The 25,761-nt window shown below is 40.0% G+C and overlaps 1 protein-coding gene across 1 annotated transcript in view; it reads right to left on the reverse strand.

Annotated features, from left to right (window-relative positions):
* Positions 1-25,761, reverse strand: part of LOC139728671 (uncharacterized) — a 101,824-nt gene that overhangs the window by 28,917 nt on the left and 47,146 nt on the right. Inside the window, exons 5-7 of the mRNA XM_071639610.1 lie at positions 24,843-25,049; positions 23,487-23,634; positions 12,354-12,531 (exon numbers count right to left, since the gene is read on the reverse strand). Coding sequence (XP_071495711.1) covers positions 12,354-12,531; positions 23,487-23,634; positions 24,843-25,049 — 533 coding nt within the window. The remainder of the gene's footprint in view (positions 1-12,353; positions 12,532-23,486; positions 23,635-24,842; positions 25,050-25,761) is intronic.

A 25,761-nucleotide genomic window follows, 5' to 3' on the forward strand; every position in this document is an offset into this window, starting at 1 on the left:
GGTTACTTTCACTGTTGGACATGCTATGTATGGATTAATTGTCCATCTTTTTCTTTTCTTTTTTTTAAACACAGATTTTGAAACTACACTGCATAAATGACAACAACCGCAAGCATGGTTATTAATAGCAGAGGCATTTTGTGAGACAAACAGGAGAAATGGATGGTTTAAGGGGATGCATGTGCAAGCATGTCATCACCCTCAAAGTTGGCAGTCTCAGTTTGGGAGAGACGGGTTAAGAATGGGGTACGTGAGTGTGCCTGATTCACATCCTGTGCTGGTGGAGAGGGTCTCTCTCTGCACCCTACGAGGGAGTTTAAAGGGGGTCAGGACCACACATGGGTGCAATGTCTCTTTTCCTACTTTCTTGGAATGTTTCAGACCCTTGTATCAAAAAGACGAGGCCATTGAATAAAGATGCAATGCCAGTCTCATGCGTGCTATGCCATTCAGTTCATGTTTTATCAGACCCTCACGTCTAATGCAAAGGTGGATTTTTTTTTTTCCTTTACAAGAAAAATGTTCATGTAAATTTTGTGTGATTTTAATTATGTTGGTGGAAACATATTACTAATGATAGGTAAAATAGTCAAAGACAAATCATAGTGAACAAAATATGTATACATTTAAGTACAACAAAGAGCAAAATTAACTATAAGTGCTCAAGCAGCATATGCTTTGCTGTAGAGGACAAGAGAAAGAGAGGTGGATGTGTGCATCTGACAATCAAGTGAAGATATCTCACATAACAAGAAAGAACTGCAAAGTTAGCCCCTTTTACCTTCATCAATGAATCAATTTTTTTTGGCAGCATTCATTTGATTGTTAATCTGTTTGTCTGTTAGCAACATTATTTGGAAAATTATGAATGAAATGTACTGTAAAAGTGGACATTTTTGCAGTGTTGACATTTTCTCGCATTTCGCGCAAACCAGAAGCTAGCGCAAAAATAAAAACATGCGAATATTTTTGCATGCCATATGTTCCAGTAGTTAATGTCCTGATTCCATGGAACAAACAACACGCGAAATTCATTTTACCCGGCCGAGTAGATAAAATTACTCATGCAAAAATATCCACTTTTACAGTAATGGAATTTTTCAGGACAGGTTTATAGTAGTGATTAAAAAAAAAAACACCACAGGTGATTAGTTTTTTTTGGGTGGTGATCCCGACCCTGATCCGCATCCAGGATCTTTAACCCATTGATGAGGATGGACTGGTTTTGCTATAACACGCATTTCCCATAGACACCTGCCCGAATATTCTCGGTTCTAGTCTTCAGTTGGTTAAAGGGACCATGTATACTTCCATGATGACAGTGATTCTATGGCCTTGGTGTAGGTTGGTGCTCTATGAGTAGTTTCGTTGTAGTTTCTCTGTGACCTGGTATTGTTGGATCTGAAGTCTGCCCCTAAGAATCGGTTACTTAACCACCTCTGCTCTGGGCAACCTGCAAGTGTTTTCACTCATGTTGTTGTTTTCTCCATGGCAACAGAATTTCAATATTCCCAGCTTGGGCATTATGGGAAGGTGATGACAGAGGAGATTGCGCTCGGCAGACTAAACAAGTACCTGATGTCAACTGCAAGGACGACCGTGCTCGGGCACGTGATGCAATAAAACAATGGGAAGAAAAGACTTTAAAGAGACTATTATATGTATGTACAGGACATGAAGGTAGAGTTGGAAGTCACTAAGAACATAAGATGTAGCAGCGCAGACCGTCAATGGTTGGCTCTCATGAGCAAAGTTGCTAGCAAAATGTCAATTTGTCTACACAATCTACACAAAAGCTCAGTCATACTGGCAAAACTATGTGAAGTTTAAGTTCTTGCAGTTTGTCCAGTGTGACCGCAAACTTCCTGAAAGCTTCTCATGAAACTTCTTGTGAAACTTCCCACTAAAACAAGGGAAATTTCCCAAACTCCAACAAATCTTCTAGAAGTTTTGGCAGTCTGAATGCTCATGCCTGAAACTTTGCAAAGTTTGCCATGTGACCAGTCCAATTCCTGTGTGTGCAGTGCCTCCAAAGCTGCCGTACGACACATGATTTCTTCTTTGTTGTGTATGTGCATCAGTGACCCAGACTTCAAGAACTTAGCAAGACATGAAGCTTCAAGAAGTTTGGCTGCCAGTGTGAATGGGTGAGCAAACTTCGGGGCATGTTCTCAGAGTTTGATTTTTCAAAGTTTTTACAGTGTGACTGCTGCTAAAGATGATATTGCAAAGCTTGCAAAAGGGCTGTTAGCTCAAAAGGAGAAACCAGTGAGGCTTATGAAAGCAACAGACATCTATAAGAACAGTTGTAAAAGCAGTTGGTTTCTGGGGTCAAAAGGATAAATTATATCTTGATTGGAGTACCTTATAAAGCTTGTCAGCTGGTGAAACAAAGCAGGTTTTCTCAAAACACGCCATAGGGCGAATTGCAATCAACTGCTTGTCACTCTGTGCATGACTATAGGGTGAGTTCGCCAAAACAAGCAACACATGTACCTAACACATGTACACTGACTTGAAGATTTCATAGACACCAGCCCTGACAAGGTCCAATGAAAATCATGACAACAGGGTCTCCATAAATTTCAATAACAACAAAGTCATGATGTCAGCATACAGTGAGATAAATGCCATGTGGATCCGGAGTTGTGAGCTTCATTTTATGAGGAGTCAGCATATTACCATGAAGAAACATCATTTCTTCTACACAATTTTCTTAACTTTTGTGATTAGGTAAAAAAAAAAAAGAGGTTAAAAAAAGGGAGAAAGATATTTGTTGTCTTAATCATGAGTATGCCTGATTCATAGGAGAGGAGAGAGAGGAAGATATACATTATCAAGACTTTCACATCAGGTGTAGTTAGCCGTTCTCAAACCAGCTGAACCCTAAATCCATGCTGCCTTTGGAGATAACCACAGGGCATAAGTCATGCTAATCCCAGCATCAGGCCGAGACACAGTTCTCTGATTGAGCCTGAATGCATCATCTCTTTATGCTTCATGAAAATAATGATTAATCCTTGTGGTTTGGCCTTTTTTTTTTTTAGTCAGCAGCCTGACCGGTGGTGAAACTGACCAATCCTGGTAGTCGGCAGGTGGTTGCAGTAAGCTCTGCATCCGGGATTAAATGACGTCACCTCTCTCTCTTCATCGCTCACTCTATTTTTTTCTCTCTCTCTTTTTATGGAACATTACTTCTGGTTATCCCATACCTTGAACTGTACCTGCCTAATTACTTGCAAATGTTCTCTGCGATTGACCAAAATCACTAGTGTTTGTTTTCCAACTCACCAAAATTATTCTCTAGAGGCATCAGAGACACATCGCCATTGGACTCTGATCTCATAATTAGGGGTCATGATGGGGACTGGTCATAATTGTGTCAGTAGAGTTGAGGATTACTCATGGGAAAAAATAGCACAGCTGCGCCACTTTATTATATTTACAAAAATACCAGTTTTTTAGCCAAGCCTACCATTTCAGACATGCGGAGCACAGGTTACGAAAGTATCGACGTGTCTCGTCCAAGGAGCAGCTGCGATTATGTATTAAGTTTAGAAACAGAAACATTTGATTCTGAATCTTCTTCAAGGTGTTATAGTAGATGAGACTCCCAACTCCCTATCGGAGGACCTGAGTTCAATTCCTGCCCGGTACTTTACGTCCTTGGACAAGATGTTTTTACCCACATATGTCCATCTCGACCCAGGTGTATGGGTACCTGGCAATGCTAGGGCAATAATAATGGCAGGGCCTTGTGGTAGAGCAGTGGAAACACTGAAGAGGCTACCCTGGATAAAGAAGACTTTATCATTACTTTTATTATCATTACACAATATCAAAACACTTCCTAATTGTAATCATTGTGTTGAAGCATTAGACAATGTTACTAGGTAATGTCCCGGCTGTTCCAACGATCTTCCTTGAAACCACTTTAATCTTATTACCACATCTTTTATTACCGAATGAATGAATGCATTTATTCATTCATTAATTCATATTCATTTACATTTATTCAAGCATTTATCTATATTCCTTTATATCTATTACATGTATATCATTCATTCATTTATAATCATTTATATCTATTCATTCATTTACTGATACTATCAATTTTTTTCCCTCTCTCTCTTTAAACTGGTCATTTCCTGAAACTATACTATGGTTGTAATCATCATAATTCCTCAACCTTCTGAGGTTGCCTTGAAAGCTAAGTCCCTGGAACAGAATTTCCCTCAATGCAGACTTGCGTCTGTACGCAGCAACTCGAGTGTGCCATGCATATGAACTCTTGGTGACATGTGTAGCAAAGAACAGTATGGAAAGGGTGCAAAGAGGGGTTTTAAAGCACTCCCAGACGGATGAGGGCCTCCAAAGATTTCAGTCAGCTTAACAAACTCCTCCCTCCCTCATCCCCCTCTAAGAAAAACAAACAAACAAACAAACAAACAAAAATTTCCAGCAATGTGCCATTAGAAAATTCTGCCTGCCAAATGTTGCCGAAACTCTTATGAGCAACAGCTAGAGTTAACAAAGGGAGCTTCTCATGGTCTTGCTACAAACAGAATTGAAGACAAATCATAATATGAAATGGAAATCTTTAAGCAGATTTTGAAGCAGGTGAACAGAGAGATGGGTTTTTATCAGAAGCCTGGGGGCTTCATCAAGACTGCAAATAGGCATGTCAGCAGTGTCAAATCCAAATTGAACATTCATGTGCAATACATGCACACTCCATCTTTTGTACAAGAATGTATCAGTACCGGTGAAATTTGCAATGACACAGAAGAATCAGTCAACAGCCTTTAATCTACGTCCAACCAGTATCAATTTAATGATTGAAGATTTGCAATTAATGCTGTCAGGGGTAAAGGGGATGCTGCCGACTGCCTCTTACAGGATGTTGCTTCTTCATCCCGAGGAATGTCCCCCCTACATCTCACGTTTCCCATCCAAGCTGAGAGCAAGAGAGTGGTTCCTGCAGCCCTCGATCCTGCCTGTATCTCAAGGCCTTTCTTGCACCCCAGATGGATGCTCATGCGGCTCACAGTGGCAAGGTTAATTTTGCTCCGGCATATAGAAAAAAGAAGAAGAAGTGGCTGTCCCCTCTGTTTCCTGCTCGTTCAATTCATCACACTGAAATCCCACTTAATGTGGAACTTCCCCCCTTACAACTCGCTGAAGCAGGGACGCGGGGCTTAGGGTCGGCAAACTCCATAGTAACTGAGAACTTCCATTTCAAAAAAAGCTCAGTTGAGATGAAGCATTGCGGGGGGCTCACTACTTGCTAATGTTAATGAGGATGACAGCATAGAGTTTGTTGATTCATAACGCAAACTTAGAAGGAGGTCCATCACGCAACTATTTCACATCTCTCACTAAACCCCTATCCCTGGGATTACCCAAAGTTTTATCGGTCACTGTGACTAAGTTGGATATAACTCCTATTTTTTCTCCCCGAGATTTGTGAAAGGTATGATCTGTACTGGATGATACATGTGTACAGTAAGTTCCTAATTTAGATATTTGTTATAATCCCCCTGCTTATCTTTCAAGCTTGAGATGAATTCCTGGAGTAATATCTATCTGAAAACTACTTGTCAGAGACTCGTCTATTTCTTCCTAACACTGAAGTGCAATATATATTCTGGTTATTTTTTCAGAAAGGTAACTGCCAAATTTCTCTCTGCCTTATAACAGCACAAAGCAAATGGAACGTAAGAACTTGCCCACAAGGGCAAAAGAAGAGACACTCGTGAGGCTAAATGAATAGGTAATAAACTCTGTTTAATCTTTAGCAACTAGCCATTAAAGGAAAATGCTCCTAATGAACTTTTACTTTGGTAAAAGAGCAGACAAGATACTGCTGCATTCACTTACATCAGAAAGAATACATCTGCAGACACTTTGCAGATGCACACCACACAGATTCATTTCACAAGGCAAAGCAGCAAGGGCCTAAAATATGAGCAACTAAACATAATAAAAAAGTCATGAACAATCACAGAAGAGGGAAGATCAAGGAACTAGAAGCCTGTGAAAGTGAGTTTGTACAAGCAAATCCAGAAACCTCAAGTACCGCATTCATTATTCAATCAATCTAATCTAATTTAAAGTTGTCTGTGAACCCTTTAAGTGACTTTAAAAGGAAAATGGGGGGGGGGGGGGGGTTATAGGAGTGACAAAGGGGTGATTCCCAATTGTTTTTTTCCCCCGTCTTGTCCCCAAGTCCTCCAGACCTTACAAGGGATGAGGTCAGGGGCAAGGAGACCCCCATCCGCATTTCCTGCCCTGCACCTCTAGGACCAGACAATGGGAAACAGGGAGTGCATATGCTATCCTCCAGGCCAGGGATGGGCTTGCTGCTTCTCCTCAGCCCCATCAGCCTCGACACCTCAAAGTCACGACTGTCATTGAATCTGATCCCCCCATCTTTCGATAATTGCCAAAGTTCTCCCCTGGCTGCAATCGCTTAATTTGATTTTTACCCTACTCTGTCGATCACACACAAAAAAGAAGGAAAAACAATAAAAACAGGGACAAAGTTTGTCTTTTGTCTTTCCATCCGTGTCATGTACAGAAAAAAAAAGATGGAAAGAAAGACGGAAGAAGTATGGCTGGGTGTCTATCTGATTCACGATCGTCATGGAGATTGGTCAGTGAATCATAACGAAGGGGTCAACCTGAGAATAATACCCTGTCAGCTCTCGCCTGCATCAAAAGTCGAAGCTGATTACCGCACTGGACAGCTGGCTTAGGCTACCAGTGTGCCCCAGCGGTCGCAGGGTGTCATAGAGCTTTATTCTTGAAGCCACTTGAAGACTTCTGACGCTGACAGAAGCAATGAAATAATTTTCTTTACTTTGTAAATAACTATATCCACCAATAAATCTATATACAATGAAAATTGGATATCTGTCATATATATACTCAAATACAATGTATACAAATATACATTATTACATAAATCTATCTTGAGAACACGATCACTTAGTGTGTCTGGCATTCAGAAAAAAAAAACTACCTCAAAGATACCCCATCAGCCTGTGAACAAATGTAACTGTTGCCATGGTGATTTATTAGAGTTGCTATAGTGCCACTTATTCCATAAGAACGGAGGGGCCAAGTCACAGTGAATGCACCTGTTTTTTCTGGGGTGTGTTATTATCATTAATGCAGAGGCTAGTTTTCCTGCCATCACAAGAAAATGGAGAATACTTTTATGATCAATGTACGTCGTCATTATCATTATCAAATTCTTCTCTTTTTTTTACATTCTGAAAAACTTTATTTTTTCCTCCATTTGGGTTTTACCACAGTTTACAGCAAAATCACCAGAGACTGAGTTGTTAAGGTGCTGAACTATCAAATGATTCAAACTGTTTTTTTTTTCTTCTTTTGGTGATCATGTCCAATGAAAATGTCTGGAAAGACTAGCCCTGTATGCAGTCCAGGGTCTCTGGAAAACGTTATTACACCATAAAACTCAACATGAAGTGGTTGAGCACTTGAGCAATATCCTGTGATTCTGAGGTAACGAAGAGCATCTTAATCTTACGTGATAAAGGGAAACAAGGTAAAAGAGAAAGAAATCACTTTCTAGATGATATTCCCTCAATGATGGCCAGGCTGTTTTCAATACTCTTCTGTCATCGCGTAACGCACACGGCGTCCCAAGATCGAGATCTTTATCCAAGACACCAGTTTCTGGAGATATCAGGCTCGGCAGAAAATTGAGAAGGCTCGGGGCACCTCAACCATGATCCCGGGACAAAATCCCTTTTTGAAAAGTATTGATGGGAGCATATCTGTATCATCAAAATGGACACAGAAATTGTGGAGTATATGTCACTTCTGGCATTCAAAGGGTTAACTCTTATCTAGCAAGATTTGCCACTGGGGGGCAGTGGCATTACCACAAAATTCAGGATCCCTAGGCTAAGGAAGAGATGGCAGATGGTGTACTCCCTGTCCTATGGAACCCAACTCCACATCGTTTGCCGTGAGAATTCTCAGGCTGTCATTTCACCCCTAGTCTTGGCAGCATTCATCTTTAACCCTATTGGTTTTGGTACTCATAAGTTCATGATTACAGGTCCTGAAATCAAATCCACATTTGGCTGAGCCCTTCACCCTGATATTTGCCTCATTTCTTCTGGCAATGGCAAGGAATTTGAGAGCACTCTTAATAATCACATGGCTCCCCTGTTTGAGGATTAGAAGTGTTTATTGTAAGTTACACTTCTTTAAAGCATCCAAATTGAGTCCTTCTTGCCTTGGAAAATGAATACTTCTTGAACATGCAATGTTTGTAGGCATATATGAATATTTGAAGAATTTGAATGCAAAAACTGATATCAAATGTCATTTTTATTTTTTAAAAGTAAGGTCATCTTCAATGGAGATAAATTAATATCTTTGATCATACTGGACATGAAACATAACTATAAATATCCCGATGGAAGCCCATTTTCTATGCTCATTTTTCCACTTATAAATATTTCTAAGACATCATTAAAATCATAACAATTATTTTTATCACTTTTGTTGTTTTTCAATAGCTTTGATCTCAAATACATCAAATTGATAGAAATGGTGTAATATGGGGATCTTGTAAAAATCAGATAATATAACACGTTTCTTACAATAGAGCAATTATATATCTGATGCAGGTCTGATAAAAATAGCGCTTGCGCCCTCTAAGGTCTGTGCCTATACAGTCCTATACAGTCCTATACAGCTGGACACACAAGAATTTCAATAGTGAATAACAATGGGTTGAACATGGGCTGAAATGTGCTGCCTGGTGGAGGTCTGCATTCTCTAAGTGCTTTTCTAGTTAAAGGCATAACTGAACTTGCAGATGAAACAAAAATCCAGCATTAGTGCTTTAAAATAGTTCTAAAATGTGAGTTAGGGACAGAAACAACCACTGTACAAATTTGAATCAGTAAAATTGATGTTAAAGGCATAATTTACCATTTGCAGATGAAACAAAAAATTAGCATTATAGTGCTTCAAAATAGTTCTAAAACGTGTGTTAGAGATGAAAACAACCAATATAAAAATTTGAACCATTATAATCGATGTTAAGTATTGTTAAATATACAAAATGTGAACAATAGTTATAATTCCAGACTAAACTGTATACAGTTATGGTTTATTAAGAAAAATAGTGATATCTCCTAAAATTTTAGGCTTTATTGCAAAAATTTTACGTGGTAGGATGTTTTGTGATACAACTGACCTACACATAATGCATCAAATGTGGTATCTTGAGCATTTTTTAAATCGCAGTGCTCCCAAAGGTAAAAAGGACCTTTAACTTTGGTAAAATCAAGAGAGAAAGAGACAGACAGATACAAAATATACTTCCAACTACAAATATAAATGTTCTGCAGGGTTTTGCTGATTGGCTTTGCAATAAGAGAGAGAAAAATAGAGAATATACTTCTGATTGTCCATACAAGTCTTCTGTAGCATCTTAAAGGACAAGTTCACCTTCATAAACATAAGGATTGAGAAAATGCAGCAATATTAGTAGAACACATCAGTGAAAGTTTGAGGAAAATTGGACAATCGATGCAAAAGTTATGAATTTTTAAAATTTTTGTGTTGGAACTGCTGGACGAGGAGACTACTACAGCTTGTGATGTCATATGAGTACAACAGTATAAAGAAAATGTAAAAAAAATTCAACATATTTTCATTTTTTTCGCATAATAAAAGAGCATTTGACTTGCCTCTTTCTAAAGGTAGGGGGAATAATATTACCCATGACATATGTCGGTAACGAGTCAAGGGAATGTGTACTTTTTTCAAAAGATGAAATTTTGTGAAATTCTCTTTTTATTTTCCTTATATTGTTGTACGCATGTGACATCGTGCACTGCAGTAGTCTTCTCATCCAGCGGTTACTGCACAAAAACTTCAAAAATTCATAACTTTTGAACGGATTGACCGATTTTCCTCAAACTTTTAATGATGTGTTCTTCTAATATTGCTACATTTTCTCAATCCTTATGTTTATGAAGGTGAACTTGTCCTTTAAAACTTGCATAATAGAAAAGTGAAGATATTGATATTTCAAAGGCTCGTTATATGCATTTCAACAGAGTTGACTATACTCAGCCCAATGCTTCCTAGTGTTTGATCTAGGAGTCAAAACACACAGATGTTACAACAGGAAGCTGCTGAGAGGTTAAGATGCCTACTGAGCCAAGCATGACTACGGTAGACCACAAGAGCTTTTTGCCTTCTCAAGAATGAAAACAAAAGTCCCGGCTCCGTTTGATGCTTCATTTCTTTTCTACTCCACACCATGACTTGGTTTGTGGCCGGTGGGTGATTCATAACTGTACTGGATATTAAGGGAGTTCCCTATAGACGTTGTTTTTGCCTTGCTCGTCTTGCTGGACCCTCCCCCTCCCCCCCCATTTTACCCATTTCTCTATCTTCTACAAGTACTCACTGTTTCACAGGAAGTAGCCTCATTGCCAACGTATGAAGGAGAGGGGTGTATGATACTTTTTTTCTTTTTACACTAATGGCTAGCTTTGCAATCACATCACAACCTTCTGCTTGAAATCCATAAGGTAATGAATATTCCAAATATCAAATGTTTCTGTGCTTCAGCTACTTGAAGAGGTTCCATGACATTTGCTCCTGCGACACTTGCTCTCATGAAACATCTGCACACTATTAAAGCCAAATTTAAATTCTACCCACAAACATAAACCTAAGCCTAATCCTAATCCTCACATCAAACTAAACCTAAAAGCCCACACAACCCTAACCCTAACCCTAAATCCTTGGAGAAAATAAGACTGCAGCAGATGTTGTGTCACCACTTTAAGATGCTGTGACATTAACATGCCTAATTTGCATATATACTATCCTGTTAGCCTGTTAACTTCTGCTGATTAAATCATGGAAAAATGCCATGAACTTCGAAATGCTTCTTTTCATGGTCTGAGGTACGACTCATGAAATGCCTTCTGTAGGTTACTTGAAGGCACTGACTTCTGACTGCCACTGAGACTGTTCTACATTTGACATGAAATGCAGTGTGATTTCACTGCCAAATGACTCCTACAGTCGTGTGGATGCTGGACTCGCTAAAGAGAACTATCACCTTTAATTGGTGACTTGAATCGAAGCCATCACCGGAGCTCAATATGCTCAAGTAATCAGTAATGACAGAGACGTGTACACGGTCTGAGAGGTGACATATCCATCCACAAATCTGCCCTCAGGTGAAGGAATGGCACGGCATCCCATGAGCCTCCACCACGTCTTTGGGATATTAACGGTGACAGGATTTCCAATATATCGCTACAGAAATTCTGAGGGCACCTCGTGAGAGAGCCAGCTAAAGAGAGAAATCCCGGGCACTCTGAGCCAATTACGCGATCTACGGTTTGAGGATCATTAACAGGGCACCCACTTTGGCCAAGTTTCTTTCAATCTTTGTATTTTTTCCCCCTTGTTGGCTGGCTTTCCAGACCCTTGCCATAATGTGTGAGGGTGACTTCTGGAACTTCCTAGCATGCAGTAATGCACTGATATCCCATTGGTTTACAATCAGAGCTGTAGTCACAAACCAGGAAACGAATAGGCTGGAATTCACAAAGGTGTTTTTAATCTAGTCCATGGGTTATGCAAAATTTTGCTCACGTAAATGCATATGATACGTCGGGCACACCATCAGACATCCAAGTAATGAATGCATGCTGAGACAAACATGGGCAAGGTACATATTTTGTGCTTGCTATAGTCTATGGATTCAATTCAGTTAACATAGATTTGACTACCTATGTCACTTGAGGGTAAGAAATCCGCTGTTATTTAAAGAGTCCACTGAAGGGACAGTCGCCAAAGTTTTCAGTGAGGCATGCATGATTACGTAACCCTCTCTCCAGGTATGAATAAAATAACAACAAATTGTTTCATTGAACTGGACATTGTGCATTAATTACATAAAGGGATCAACATCATATCCGCCTTGCCATTATGCCGTTCGTCAAGAAATGAGGATTACCCGCTAAGACAGGATATCAAATCATCAAGAATTCACCTTCAATCAAGCACTGCATCATCATTCTTCAGAGCAGGCATTCGAATATCTCAGAGTCGTAAAGAGAATGAAGGTACCATGCCAAAAAATTTGATGATGCAGTACAGAAAGAGGATTACTGCTGTTGACTCTGGTCCAAACTGCACTCAAAATAGATCAGATGACAGTAGCTAGGACACAGGGATACTCGATTCAAAGAGCTTTAATATTAAAGAGCGAGGACGCTGCCCCCTGCAATCGAAAGACGTGCATCGATACAGTGCGCACACAGACTCACCTTTTGGCGGAGTGATATCCGAAGCAGGCCACAATCTTGCTCCCCTGCTCCTGAATCTCCTCGTTCTTGATGAAGTCGTCCATGACGAGCTGGATAAAGGGAACCGCCTCCGTCTTGATGTAGTCCAGCGTCTCGCTGGCAGAGGACATCAGCTGCTCCAGTTGCTCCTCCTCGAAATCTGCACCAAAGATAAATACCGTGTTGTAGATAAAACGATGTTAAAAGACTGTATCTGCCAATGAAAATCATTTGCACTGCTACATGTGTAACCAAAGAAGTAGTATCATTTGGTGCAAATCTGTGAGCCAGTGTTAGAACCTATCATCCAGGGATGTCGGCTGACTTGGAAATATTAATTCTCGGCCCGAGTGACAGCCCAAAATTGAAATGAATTCGAAGAGGAAAGAGGCAAGAGCAGACAGAAGTTAAAAAGGTGTCAATGATGACATCTCATCCGAAAAATGGAGTGTTCGGGCACTTCCACTGATATGCTGGCTTGATAACAGTTACGCAGACCTCAGTGAGGTGTATGGGTGCGATGCATGCTACATTAGTTCTTGTGGCAGTCATGATGTTTACCGAAGTCTAAAATAACATCTCCAAGATAGCATCTCAAAGCTTGTTGGTCGTAAACAAGAAATTTGATCGCATAGATATATTTGAAATATTTTTTTTTCTGGAGGTCAAGAGGTCAAATGCAAGCATCTCCACAAAAGACAAATGTTCCAAAATGGTTTTCATTGCAGGTTAGCAGCTCTTTGCCCAACAGAAAAACTGCTTGCTAATCTTTGACGTTAAAGATGCAGGTGATCATCCACCATTCATTCACCCGTTACCCTGAATACAGGAACGCGGAAATCCTGTAGGCTGTACAGTTGAGAAGTTTCTCAAGAGCGATTGGTATCAATGTGCCACTGCAGGGGCAGAGCACAGTATGCAGCAGAACGTAGCAATACGCACTGTGTACATCATACTAGCTTTACATTTTCTGAATCGTACGTTCTTTTTCTAACTTGCTAACACGATATTTTTCTTTATTTTTTCACAGAAAAAAAGAGGCAACCAATCAGTTGTCAGCATCATGTTGTCATCAATGTTTTCTGTAGATGACACTCGCTAATATACAAAACAAAAGTGAGTAGATGCCATTACTAATCACTGATTGATTGCTAACATGGCTATTTCTGTCCCCACAGAAGTACAGAGTCAAATGTACATGCAAAATAACACATTCTACAGTGAAAAAACGGCAAAGTCATGATACTCTAGCGTGCTCAACATCCCTTGAGGATGTAAACAAGATGCGATTTAGCAATTACGCTTTCCTTCCAGGAGTGTGTTAAGTCTTTTCGTGCATACTGTCAACAGTTGGAAGTGGACCAAACTAGATCACATCTATCAATTTATACAGGTAAAACTGGCTCCCCTCACTCCCCCCCCCCCCCCTCGTATGACCTATTTCACAGAGGGTGAACAAAAAATGTATCTTTCCTCACTATTTTTGAGTGCTGGTGCACTTTATTGGAGAGTTCCCCATTTTTTCCATCTGCTCAGTGGCAATGACTTTAAAATGAGAAACATACAGGATTAGCCACCAGTAAACAACAGTCATTGTAGATCAGAAATTTGCAAACTCACATCACATCGCGTAGGCAAATGAAAAAAGGTGTGCTTTCCGCTTTATTTCCGCTGACAAGCACAACCTCAAAGTGAGAAGTATTTTGCTGGGTTTTTTTACCATTGTAGTGGAGAGACAATGTTTGAAGGAATTGTTTTGACCAGAAAACACACAGCCACAGAGAGAATCCATAAAGGGCACAGCGAGAGTGAAAGTTTCAGTATGGCATTGAAGAAACCATTACACAGAATAACAATATTTGCATGCTCCATCATTTTTCCATGTTACTATATCACATCTTATTTTACAGCAATAAGCAAAAATGGGTTGGGAAAGGGGGTGGAGATGAGGGGAAGGGATACGTACATTCAGAAAAATCTAAGCCACAATTAAGCGGGGGGTGGGGGTGGGGGTGAGAACTCTTTCTCTACTCCTTGTGTCGCCTCGCCTATACCGGGCACCTGTACCTTACCCTGGAGCTAGTCATGGTATGATTTTTGTAATCCCTGATGCAACCCCTGCACCTGGTCACATTCTATAAAGTGGAATATTACAACAACGACAACAGAAACAGGAATGCTGGAAGAGACAAGAACAGCACCCTTTCACCCCATGTTGCATGTCTTTTTTTTTTCTTCACATCCTCTTTGAAATATGCTCTTATGCCCCCATTCTTGGACCCTCTTTACCCCACCTCTATAAAGTTAGCATGGGGGGGGGGGGTGCATACTATATACTCCTTTCCTCAACACAGTAAGTTTCTGAGGAATCTCTATTACCCTTCACATGTTCATGTATGCAAATTGAACCCTCCCCTCATCCCAAATGATTTTTCATACCTACTGCACTAATCTAACACAGAATGTGTGGAGATTGGGGTGGGGGTACAGGATGGGGAGAATTACGATCCTTCTATCATCTGCACACTAAAGTTTATCAACAACCACTAGCCCTGTGATAAATCCACTTTCCTTTATACACAAAGTATATAACTCCTCTCTCATCCATATTGACCGATTTCTCTACTATTGGTCACACACAGAATGTGTGTGTGTGTGGGGGGGGGGGCAGGCTGTGGGAGTGCCTGCCCCTTATTTCACCTGCTCTTATACAAAGTCTTTACCCCTCCTGCATCCAAGGGTTTGCTTTTCCTCACTCCTTAAATTTAATGGGGAGCACATGAGTGGGGAAGAGGGAAACGGGGGGGGGGGGGGGGGGGGGGGGAATGGAGGAACGGTCTACTCCTCTTCTAGACAAACTAAAGTTTTTTTTTTTTTTTTTCTCATCTCCCTCTTCTCTCTCTCCCTCCCCATAGCATCATTGTCTCTCCTCTGGGCATGACTCCTCTATGCTATGGCAAAAACTTGTGCGCTGATTCAATTGCGGAGCTCAGGAGTCGCGAGGAAATAAAGGGAAATGGACCAGGAAATTGCCACGGGGGTTGGCTGCTGCAACCCAATCTCGGGTAGTGCTACTGGAGTTATTTTTTGCCTTGCGCTACCGTGGGGAAGAGGAGGGAGGGGGGTGGGGTGGGGTGCAAGCCAGTAGCCCTCACCATCAGCATCGAACCGATGGTTTGACTTTAGACCCTTTCCCCTTCTCGAAAATGGAAGAAACAGCTATCATTTGATGAATTTCCCAGTATCATGTGATAAATATAAGAGGCTGCTGCAACTTGCAGTCAAGCTCCTTGTTTACATGCCTGGCTTCAAATTCAAAACCCTCTCACACACTGCATCATTTACTTTCCTAATATCAACTTCCACATAATACCCCCCCCCCCCCAAAAAAAAAAAAAAAAAAAGGAAGAAGAGCTTCTTTTGCTGTATTTTGCAACCAAATGCTCTTCAAAGAGATGGTATAATATCTGTGGAGATGAGGATTGGGCTTTTAACTTTTTGCGAGCTACTAAGAAACCACTTATGAAATAATACTGAGCATACAGTTCTTAGAGCAATTTAAAGTTAATTAGATGGAAAAACAGTTTTGGAATGGCTGAGACATCCAAAACAAAGTAAAACAAAGCAATCCTAATAGGTCCCACCTTTTATTAGGATTGCTCTGTTTTGGATATATCAGCCATTTCAAAACTTATTTTCATCAAATAAATGTTGAATCCCTCTTGGGATTACGTGTCCTTTCATATTTCATAAGAGGTTTCTCATTATCTCACCAGAAATGTTAGAAACCTGAAGTTAGGTATCAACCAAAACTATACGATCCCTTTATTTTGAAGCCTATTATACCCTTGATTTCATATGTACTACTAGTATGTTCTTGCATGAAATATACTGAAAACAGAGGAATAATGCTTCCACTGCACACTCCTAGACAACAAAGTTAGTCTTGGAGTTAAGCTCTCAAGATCTAAGGGGATACTGAGATTTGCATAAGTTTTCTTTATTTCCAATTCACAGTGAAGTGGGATAAATCGACGAAAACTCTCATGCAAATGCTCTGATGAATGAAAGAACAAGCTTAGAAATTTGGTTTAAAGAGAAGTGCACATATAGATAAAAGGCACAGATGGCTTATGAGGAGGGAAAAAAGGAGAAAAGTACATGTGATCAGCATGACTGTAATGAGCTTGTGATACTAGTGCGTATTTTGAGAATCCGAGAGACACGAGTTCGGCGATCAGCAAAAACCGTATTTCCATCGGAGGGAGCAGAAGTCATTGGCTCAAAACCAATATTTCTTACTCATCAGCTTCCCCAAGTTCTCCTCTCGCAGTCCGCGCACTCGGAGGAACGGAAATTTTGTCCCCCTGGGAAGCCCATTTTAGTATCTCTTGTGCCCACACACACACATTGTCACTCCTCAAAAAGACTGTGACTTTCAGAAAAAAAAGGTCCCTACAGACAGAAATTTGTTCCAGAAAGAAGCAAAATATAAATTATGCAAGAGAAGGATGAAAACTGTGCACACACCACAAAACCACAACTTTCCAAAGAACATCCCCTTGGCATTTTGTTCTTTAACCAATGCAACTTTGTTAACTGCTTGAAACCTCTTTGTAATCATTGCAACCACAGCAAAAAACTTTTCCTGAGACCGATGTGTAACAGGAAATATTAATCTTCAACTGCATGTCACTCCGAGAATTATGGTTTGTGTTACTTTTCAAGAAATATGCAGTGTAAATCACAAACGATAATATGCTCACAAATTTCAATTTTTCAACAATCTGGAAAAATGGAATATATCTCATCAATATATTATGGCAAGTAATTAATCATCAAATAGTACACCTTAGCAGGGTCTATGCATAATATTTGTATGTATTCCATATTTTATTCATCAAACTTTGTCAAGACTTTGAAATATCTCACATATGAAATATTTGTGAAATTGACAAGGAATGTGTTCTTAGATCAAATAAAGGCAAGCATTGAATAAAAATATGAATACTACACACAGGGAAAACAATTCTCCAGAAGTTAAATAATCAACATTTTGAGCTAGAAATATAGACCTATTCTATTATGAATGAAAAAGGGGCAGTGGATAGCTTTAGAATTAAGACAAATTTCATATCACTCTGAACTCTGGTAATAAAGGTGTTTGTCAAGGGAAAAAAATTAAACTAAAACAAATAAAACACAACTACAAAATATGCTTAGTCCAGCATATACATTCTTGTCTACACCTTCTGCTAGTCCTTGATTCATGAAGGCTACGACAATCCCATCAGCAGAAATTTGGACTATTTTTTCTGAGAGTGCCGGGCAGTCACTGCTCTATTCTTCAGCGGGATAAATGATGAAAAATACCATTGGCAGACACAATTTTCAAAGATATTTTCTTCGCCCCCCCCCAAAAAAAAAATACTTCAAACCATCTTCTGAAGATGACTTTCAAGTTATGAGTCACCCTCACTGCCCATTCAACCACATCCTCTGTCCTCCAGAGCCAAAATTCCTCTTTTATCTCTGACCTTTCCATCCCTTATATTTCTTAAAGGTCAGTTCTGATGTAACACTGGTCAATTCAACTCACACTTGGTTTAAAAATGGACCAAAAAAAAGCTAATTTGATTATAAAGACCATATGGTTTACAATGTCATATCTAGCTATATAATGTACAGCTGATATTATTCATCCCCTTCCCCCCCCAAAAAAAAAAAAAAAAAAAATGAGACCACAGACTGCAAATGGAGAGAAAAGTAGATACTGAGTCACATTTTTACACAAGTGAAATGTGTATAATCAAGAGTTAGTTTGCAATCTTAGGATTGCAAATAAAACAGTGCATGCAGAGCCTCCAAAATTGTCACAATCTCTTATTCATTTGATATTCAAAAGTCAGTCAAGTATCTATCTGACGCACTTGTGCAGTTGTTGTTTTTTTTTTCAGTGTATAGTGCCACACTTTGTACTTGCTAAACTAGGATAGATGAAATAAGTAATTCAAACAACCTGTTTATATACAGAGAGAAACATAAAATTCAAGTGTGAGAGAGAGAGAGATGATCTAAGTAATGCAGATACATCGACAGAAAGCTATCTACAGCATGCATGTATCCATTGAATAATGTAATAATCTGCACAGTATGTTTTTAGCAACTAATGTGCTCGTGTAGGCGACTTGTGTCAATGCATTAACACATCTTCGCGAGAAATTTCCCCCACAAATGTTGGAAAATATATGTTGGGATGTTCCTACGTTTTGTGCCACTCTTTTCCGCCTCCTTGCAGAAAACTTAATCTGACACTACGGCCACGAGGGGTAAACTTTGCCATTACGATCAATGCTAACCACACCTAATCTGGTTTGGATTTCAGCTGCTTCATATATCATACTCATTTCTGGAGATTCACCCTTCTGCATTTGCTTCCATCACGTATGAGAATCACTTTTTTCCTCCTAACAAACCTCTAATGCCATCATTCCTACCCCCTCCTCCCCCCCCCCAACTCCATTTTCCCTCATCTCTGCAAATGCACAGGTCTGCAAGACTAGGACTGAAACGATTAATGCTATTAAGGTATGATATCGATGCAGAAATTCACATAAGTGAGGATGATTCTATGACTAGCTTCCCCAAATTCAAGACCAAAACAACATCAAATGAACATCGAACAGTCATCAACATGTATCTGCAAGATCACACTCATGAAACAATAATCCCCCTTGCAAATCAAGGAAGCCCATGACACAAGCTTGTGACCCAGATATCCTTAATCCAATTCCACCGGTCAAATTCGAGGCTACTAAATGTTGACAAACACGATGTCACAGCTGATCTGCCTGGACAGTGTGGGTCCCCGACAGAAGTACCTTTCAGGACGGCCTCTTGGTCCATACGAGATTGAACAAATTTACAGTTCTTATCAGCAATCTTATCATCTAACCATTATCATCTCATACACAATCAGACACACGATCTAGACTGTAAAGATGCCTAGTGGCTGGTACATTTCCTTTAACCGCAAGCTTAACAATCATCTCCCACTTCAGCTCCATAAGGGATTGGATATAAGAAATTCTCTGAACCCTTTCCATAATTAACCATCACATGACTCACAGAGAAGGGGGGGGGGGGTGGGATAGAATGAAAAGAGAGATAGATAGAAAGGGAGACAGGCTGACAAAAAATATGAAGGATAGTTCCAAGATATTCTGAGCCAAGCCAAAAACAAAGAACAGTTACCCACCACATCACTTAGATGATAGCTGATGTAATATATATTCAAAGTTTAGAGAGAGAGCGAGAGAGCGAGAGAGAGAAAGACCGAAAGTGACGAAGAGAAGAGAAAAAGAGAGAGAAAGAGATCAGAAAAGGTCAATACCAAAATAAATCAGGAGGAGAACATGAAGTGGAACTCATCACAGTTGTTCAGCCAACAATTACCTTATCTACTTTAAAGGTCTTCCGCTCCAGACATTCATTTATTTCAATGCAATGGAATAATCAAACCACAACTCATTATACAGCCTCATCTGATTTGATACCTCACTTTAACCCGTTGAGGACGGACTGATTTTGCTACAACACGCATTTCCCATAGACACTTGCCCAGGTATACTCGGGACTCGTCTTCAACGGGTTAAAGTTATCAAGTCATCGCAGTCACCAAAGCCTCATCCCAAATTGCAGCATCTCCTTAAAAAATGTGATGAATTCTCTTTGATATTTGTGATCAAATCACCAAACACACATGACCCATTCCTACCACGTTACCCCTCCATCCCTTGAAAGGTTCCGAATTTGACTCCTAACATTAGCCGACACACCTGTATAAAAGTTCTTTCCTTTCATCTTTTTGCACAAAAACTTCCTAAACTACTCTTCCCACTAATAATGTCCATGAAAGGTATGACAAGAGCAGAATTCTCTCTACGGTTTAGTCATATATAAAGAAGACACTAAGAACTTTTAATAGTTAAAGAATCATTGATGTAAACTTGCACACTGCATCTTCACTACTCTCGCTCTATGTTATAATGAAGAGAGATGTTCACAGGAATGTTTCTGTAAGTCCCCCAACTGGCCTGAAAATTGAAAAATGATGCCCCTTGCTGGACATCAAGGCTGTGTTTAAGGGGGAGTTTTAAAACAAGGAGGGGGGGGGGGATAAATGGGGGCAATGTAAGGATCCCGAGGCTCGCTTCCTGGATGCTCGTGCAAAGCCATCAAAGAACCTCAGACAGATTGAGAAGGAGCCGGGGAATAGAATCACTCTCATCAAAACTCCCACCCCAGTCTGATTGAGGTTAAGTGGGGCGAGTGCGAACGTGCGTCGCGACCTCGCTGCTAAATTTGCTGCGGGACCCTACATGCTCAATTCCAGGCACTATTTTCGGGCCAACGTGTGACGCGTGGTGTCAGGTTTGCTTGTGGCCACGACTCTCTGGCTACTACAGCCTGCCAGCAACAACTGTACCGGGGCTGGTTATCTGTGTCATGAAATTTTGTAGCTATGGTAACAATCAAGAATAAGGTTCCTTTTTTCATCACCTACCCATTCTTGCCTCATCTAATCTTAAACATGGAATATAAGGGACACACAGAAAAAAGAAATGATTTACAATGCAATTTCCCTCTAACATTAAACTATTACAACAGAAAAACTTGAGTACCTCATGTCCTACTTCACAAACCATGAACGTAAGATGCAAAGTTGTATGTGGCTGAAAGAGAAGGAGAAGGAAGGAGTGGATGCATAGTTGTAAAGTGTTTTTTTTTTAAAGATGTGTTCACACTATAAAGTACTTGAAAGACATACTTGTAGAATTTCTATAAATCGTTCTGGTAGTGCTTTCATGATGGACCCAAGCTCCTAAAAATCTGGCATACTTTAAGGAGAAACGGATGAAACGGGGAGGCGGGCAAGAAGTTCAGCTTGATAGATGGTGACATTTATGCCTCTCGACCATGTCTGGGGACGGATCGAGGGAGCTCTGTCCATATGCTCTCCCTCCACATTCTTTTTCTTCTCAGTTTTTTGTTTTTCCTCCATGGAATACTTCAGGAAACCTAGAAACGTGGCTTCATGATTATAACCATCCCATCGGAGACTGTTATAGCAACAAACCAACTTCCAGGGCAGTGCCGTTAGTGTTTGCATACGATATGAGACATCTAGACTGTCTACCTCCCTTGTTTCCTTATCATAACTTGCTGTGGTCGTAGCACTTTCCAAATTCATCTTAATGAAATCTTCGTGAAAGTTGTACCAGGTATATCATCAAACTTAAATGGTTGATTCGATTCTGTTTCTGCCTTTCAAATCTGGATGCACGTAACTGGTTTGTTCGATTTTCTTTCTCTGCACCTTTCAAATTCAGATGCAGGTGAGAAGAGGAAAAAAATCCTCCTTAGCATCAGCTGATGAAATAACCTGATTACAACAGGAAAGGAAAAATTGGTCTCCGAGTGGCTGTCACGGCAGGCGTTGACACGGCAACCTTTGCGGGCATCGCTGGGCGTAGCTCGGGGGCACCCTCCGCCCAGTGATTGCCATCCACTGTGGCGACGAATCGGCATCAGAGCGCGCACTTGTTTTCATTTCGGGTAGCTGGTGGCACTCTTCCTGCGATGTCTTACCACTGATTGATGCGAGTGGCTCAGAGGTGGCTAATTCAGTCTACACTCGCAGCATTTTTTCGATCTCTCGTAAGTTTGACCGAGGCACCGACTTGCCTTCCACCACGTTTCTTCCCCCGAACAGGGGCACGTCAATCGGCATTCTTCAAATCGTTGCGCGCAAAAAGGATTTCTGCAGTTCTGCACGCTTGACTCTTAACCACCTTCTACATTAAGGTAGGAATTAAATTGCAGCGAGGGGAACGCGTCACGTTTTAGCGGCGGGAAGTGCGATAATATTTGCAGCACTTGAGGTCACCTCAAGACGTGCATTCTTCACCACAAGACGTGCATTCTTCAAAGAACTGACATGTTCCTTTGTAAATGAATTAATTTTACCTGTATGACCTTTTTTCCATACGGGATGGATAAATGCCAACTGTTACCCTTCTTTCTGAAACTACTGACAAAGAATTTATGAAAAAATATCCAATTGAGGAATCATGATGATATGAAAAAAACTGAGAAACAAGACTGTCCTTTTGAGAGCAAATGTTTTGTGTCTTTGTACGTGAATAAGAGGTGCAGAGAAACCAAAGCTTAAATCATTCCACATGCATATACCCCTTGCATAGCAATGATTCAAAATCTTACTTTAATTGCTTTAAAGCTTCCATAAATTAAATTACAATTTCAATTGTTGATTTTGTTGTTCAGCTTTGGTTATTGCTGGATTCTTCTGCACGTATAGCTACAAAATGGAAAAGAATATGCAATGTGTTTCAAAACATAACAATCATAGTCAGACAGAAAGATAACATAAAGTAAAGGAGAAATTGTGTGGTATATCACTTTCATGTCAAACAAATCCAAACAAATCCAAACAAACAAACAAAGAAACAAACAGGACACTCCCATAACATATCATCGCTGGGGTGACAAGACCTTGTATCTGCAATTTTGGTGAAAATGATTTTTTTTGGATTAATGGTCAGATAATCAGTTAAGTGATGTCCTGTCCAAATCCTAGGTGTCTTACCCCCAAAATGAAGCCACCACGGCATGTCAAAGGAATGTCTATCCCATTGGATACAATGCTTTGGCTGCCATGTTTTTTTGCTCTCCTGAACATTTGACATTTTGTAGATGCGAGGTCTTGTCGCCCCAGCGACGATATATATTTGAATTTGATGGTGACCCATGCACATGCAAAATGATACCAATGTACCTTTAAAAAGAGACAAAAGGAGGCTTACATTTTTCTTCAGCCACTGCAGGGGCACTATTAAATTCAAGCTGAATCAAGAGGTGAAGCATTTATCTTCTCTGGAAAATTACAGCAAAGATGAGGGGGAAATGGCTAAAATAGAAGTGTTTATTCTTAGAAAAGTTTGTTGTGATGATTTGGAACAAGTGCTCCATCCCATTTTGTTCCCTCTCTCTTGTCTTTCTTTCGGGTATGATAAAGCTCCTCACGCGGCCTACCTTGTTGGATGGCCCATCCGCTGTAGCTCGACATCATACACGTGACGTTCGCGAGGACGTGGAACGCCTTACACATCAGCATCTCGCTCTTCCTGTGCATTCCCATGGCTTTGATGATCACCTCGATTCCGCTCTCGCGAACAGGCGCCTGGGATACGCAGTGCCGTGCAAAAAGAGAAGGAAAAAAGGTTGGTTGCCATGACAACTTTGGAAGAAAAGCATCATTAGAGATACATCACCAATACCATAACCACTATCTCAAGTCATTTGCCATTTCCAAGATCTATTTCCAGTAGCATATAATACTTGCAAATGAACCTATTTCCACACATGCGTACAGCAATACTGAAGTAGTTTACATCCGTGTTTTAGAATATTGTAATTCATGAAGGCAACGTTAACTTAATGTCAGAGAAATCCAAGGATTATTTGGTACTATGTGAAGTGAAAATTTAAGTACTTTTGTTTAAACATGAAGTATGGTTGACATGGGAGATCTGTTCTTCATACAAAGCCAAACTTTTTACAAGGCCATTTTCCCCTAACAGGTGGCAAATATCAATATACATATACCTCAAAATCATTCCTCTGTAGTACAGAAATGATCCAGACTGCCTTCAGTAGAGTAGTATCTGTGATATCAGCTGGCTTTAAGTTTTGAAGGATCACGAACATACTTCATCTTCTGCAAAAACATTATATCATGTTCATATCTGACTATTCAATGCAGCATGTTTCTCGCTCAGACAGTATATTCAGCTTTAGATATATTGGCTAGCATTTTCATTTCGCGAATTTCGCGAGCACCAACATTCGCGAAATTACAATGCATGCGAAAGTTCTTGCTTACACAATATGCATTGGATGCCAGGGGCAATTTGCGAAAATTTCATGCTGCGAGAAAGGCCATTAGCTCCAATTCGTGAAATTTTCATGCCGCAAATATATCGTGTTTTACAGTACTCAGACATCATAAATATTGTAGAAAATGCTATAGCATACAGGTGACAATTTTCCATCAAATCTGAGAACGGAAAAAAGATAACTTTGTCTAGTTTGTGAGTTAGCTCAATATGTGTGTTCCATCATCATCTCATTGAAATTTTCTCAATTTCACCTCATTACTAATTAACAATTCCAATTGCCAAACCAATTTGAATTGACTTTGGGCTAACTTTACTAGCAGGCTGCTTCTGGGCTGATGGAGAAACAAGTTAGCGATATTGGGCAAAACGGTGCAAAACTCCTGTTACTGCAAAATATATAGCTACATTGTAGTTGAAACTTCACTTGGATGAAGACGGGGCCTATTTGAAAAACGAAATGAACAGATTGTTTGTATGAATATCTACATACCTTCATACCAGGCACTGGGGTGAACTTTGCCAGGGGACCCAGCACAGAGCAGCCAATCTCCTGTATACTGACATGCGGCCGATGCACCGCCATAGTACCGAGTACAGTGGCTGCCACTTTCTTTTCCACAAACAGCAACAAGTTGCTGCCATCCAGGATGAGGATGTACAACAGTTGCAGCCACAAGTAATTGTGTTCCACTGGCAGCTGTGAGAACGCCAACACAACAAAATCAAACATAAAAACCCCCCACCAACAATAAAAGAACAAACATTTTAACAAAAAATTCACCATACCACATCCAGCGCACAATATGCAAGAGTGTACAGAATGTAATCTGTAATCTCTCATTAACCAATATTCATAGGCAAGACTATTATTCATAATATGCAAGATATGCAAGACTATTTTGCATCAAGGATGCACACTCATGATGATTTACACTCATATAAAGATACCACAGATGCATTTCTGGCTTTGCTAATACTTTGCAAATCCTAAGGATTGAAAAAATATATAGGCCCCTACCACCTTCTGTGAGGTAGACATGTGTATAATATAAAAAAATTGAAAAAAAAAACAACAACTATAGACACAGGGCATAAATACAATTGCACATAACAACAAAGCAAATGTTGTTTGTGTTTTAATAGTCTGATTGCAAGTACAAATATCTCGCTTGCAAAAATTTTCCATAAGGCATTGACGCAATGCATTTGGGAAAATTGAACTAAATTTACTATAAGGGGAGGAGAAGCATTCAATGACGTATGGGTATTAATATGGTGGCATGCTCGTTAAGATAATGTGACACACTTGTTAATTGATAAGTATGTGTGAATTTAAATGGAGGAAGGAAAATGTGATAGAGCTGTTAGTTCAACATTACCTGCTTTACGAAGAATGGCGTGAAGAATTT

This window comes from Diadema antillarum, unplaced genomic scaffold (assembly GCF_040938485.1).
Source record: "Diadema antillarum isolate AM-2024a unplaced genomic scaffold, OU_Dant_1.0 scf00000019, whole genome shotgun sequence".
Taxonomy (NCBI): domain Eukaryota; kingdom Metazoa; phylum Echinodermata; class Echinoidea; order Diadematoida; family Diadematidae; genus Diadema; species Diadema antillarum.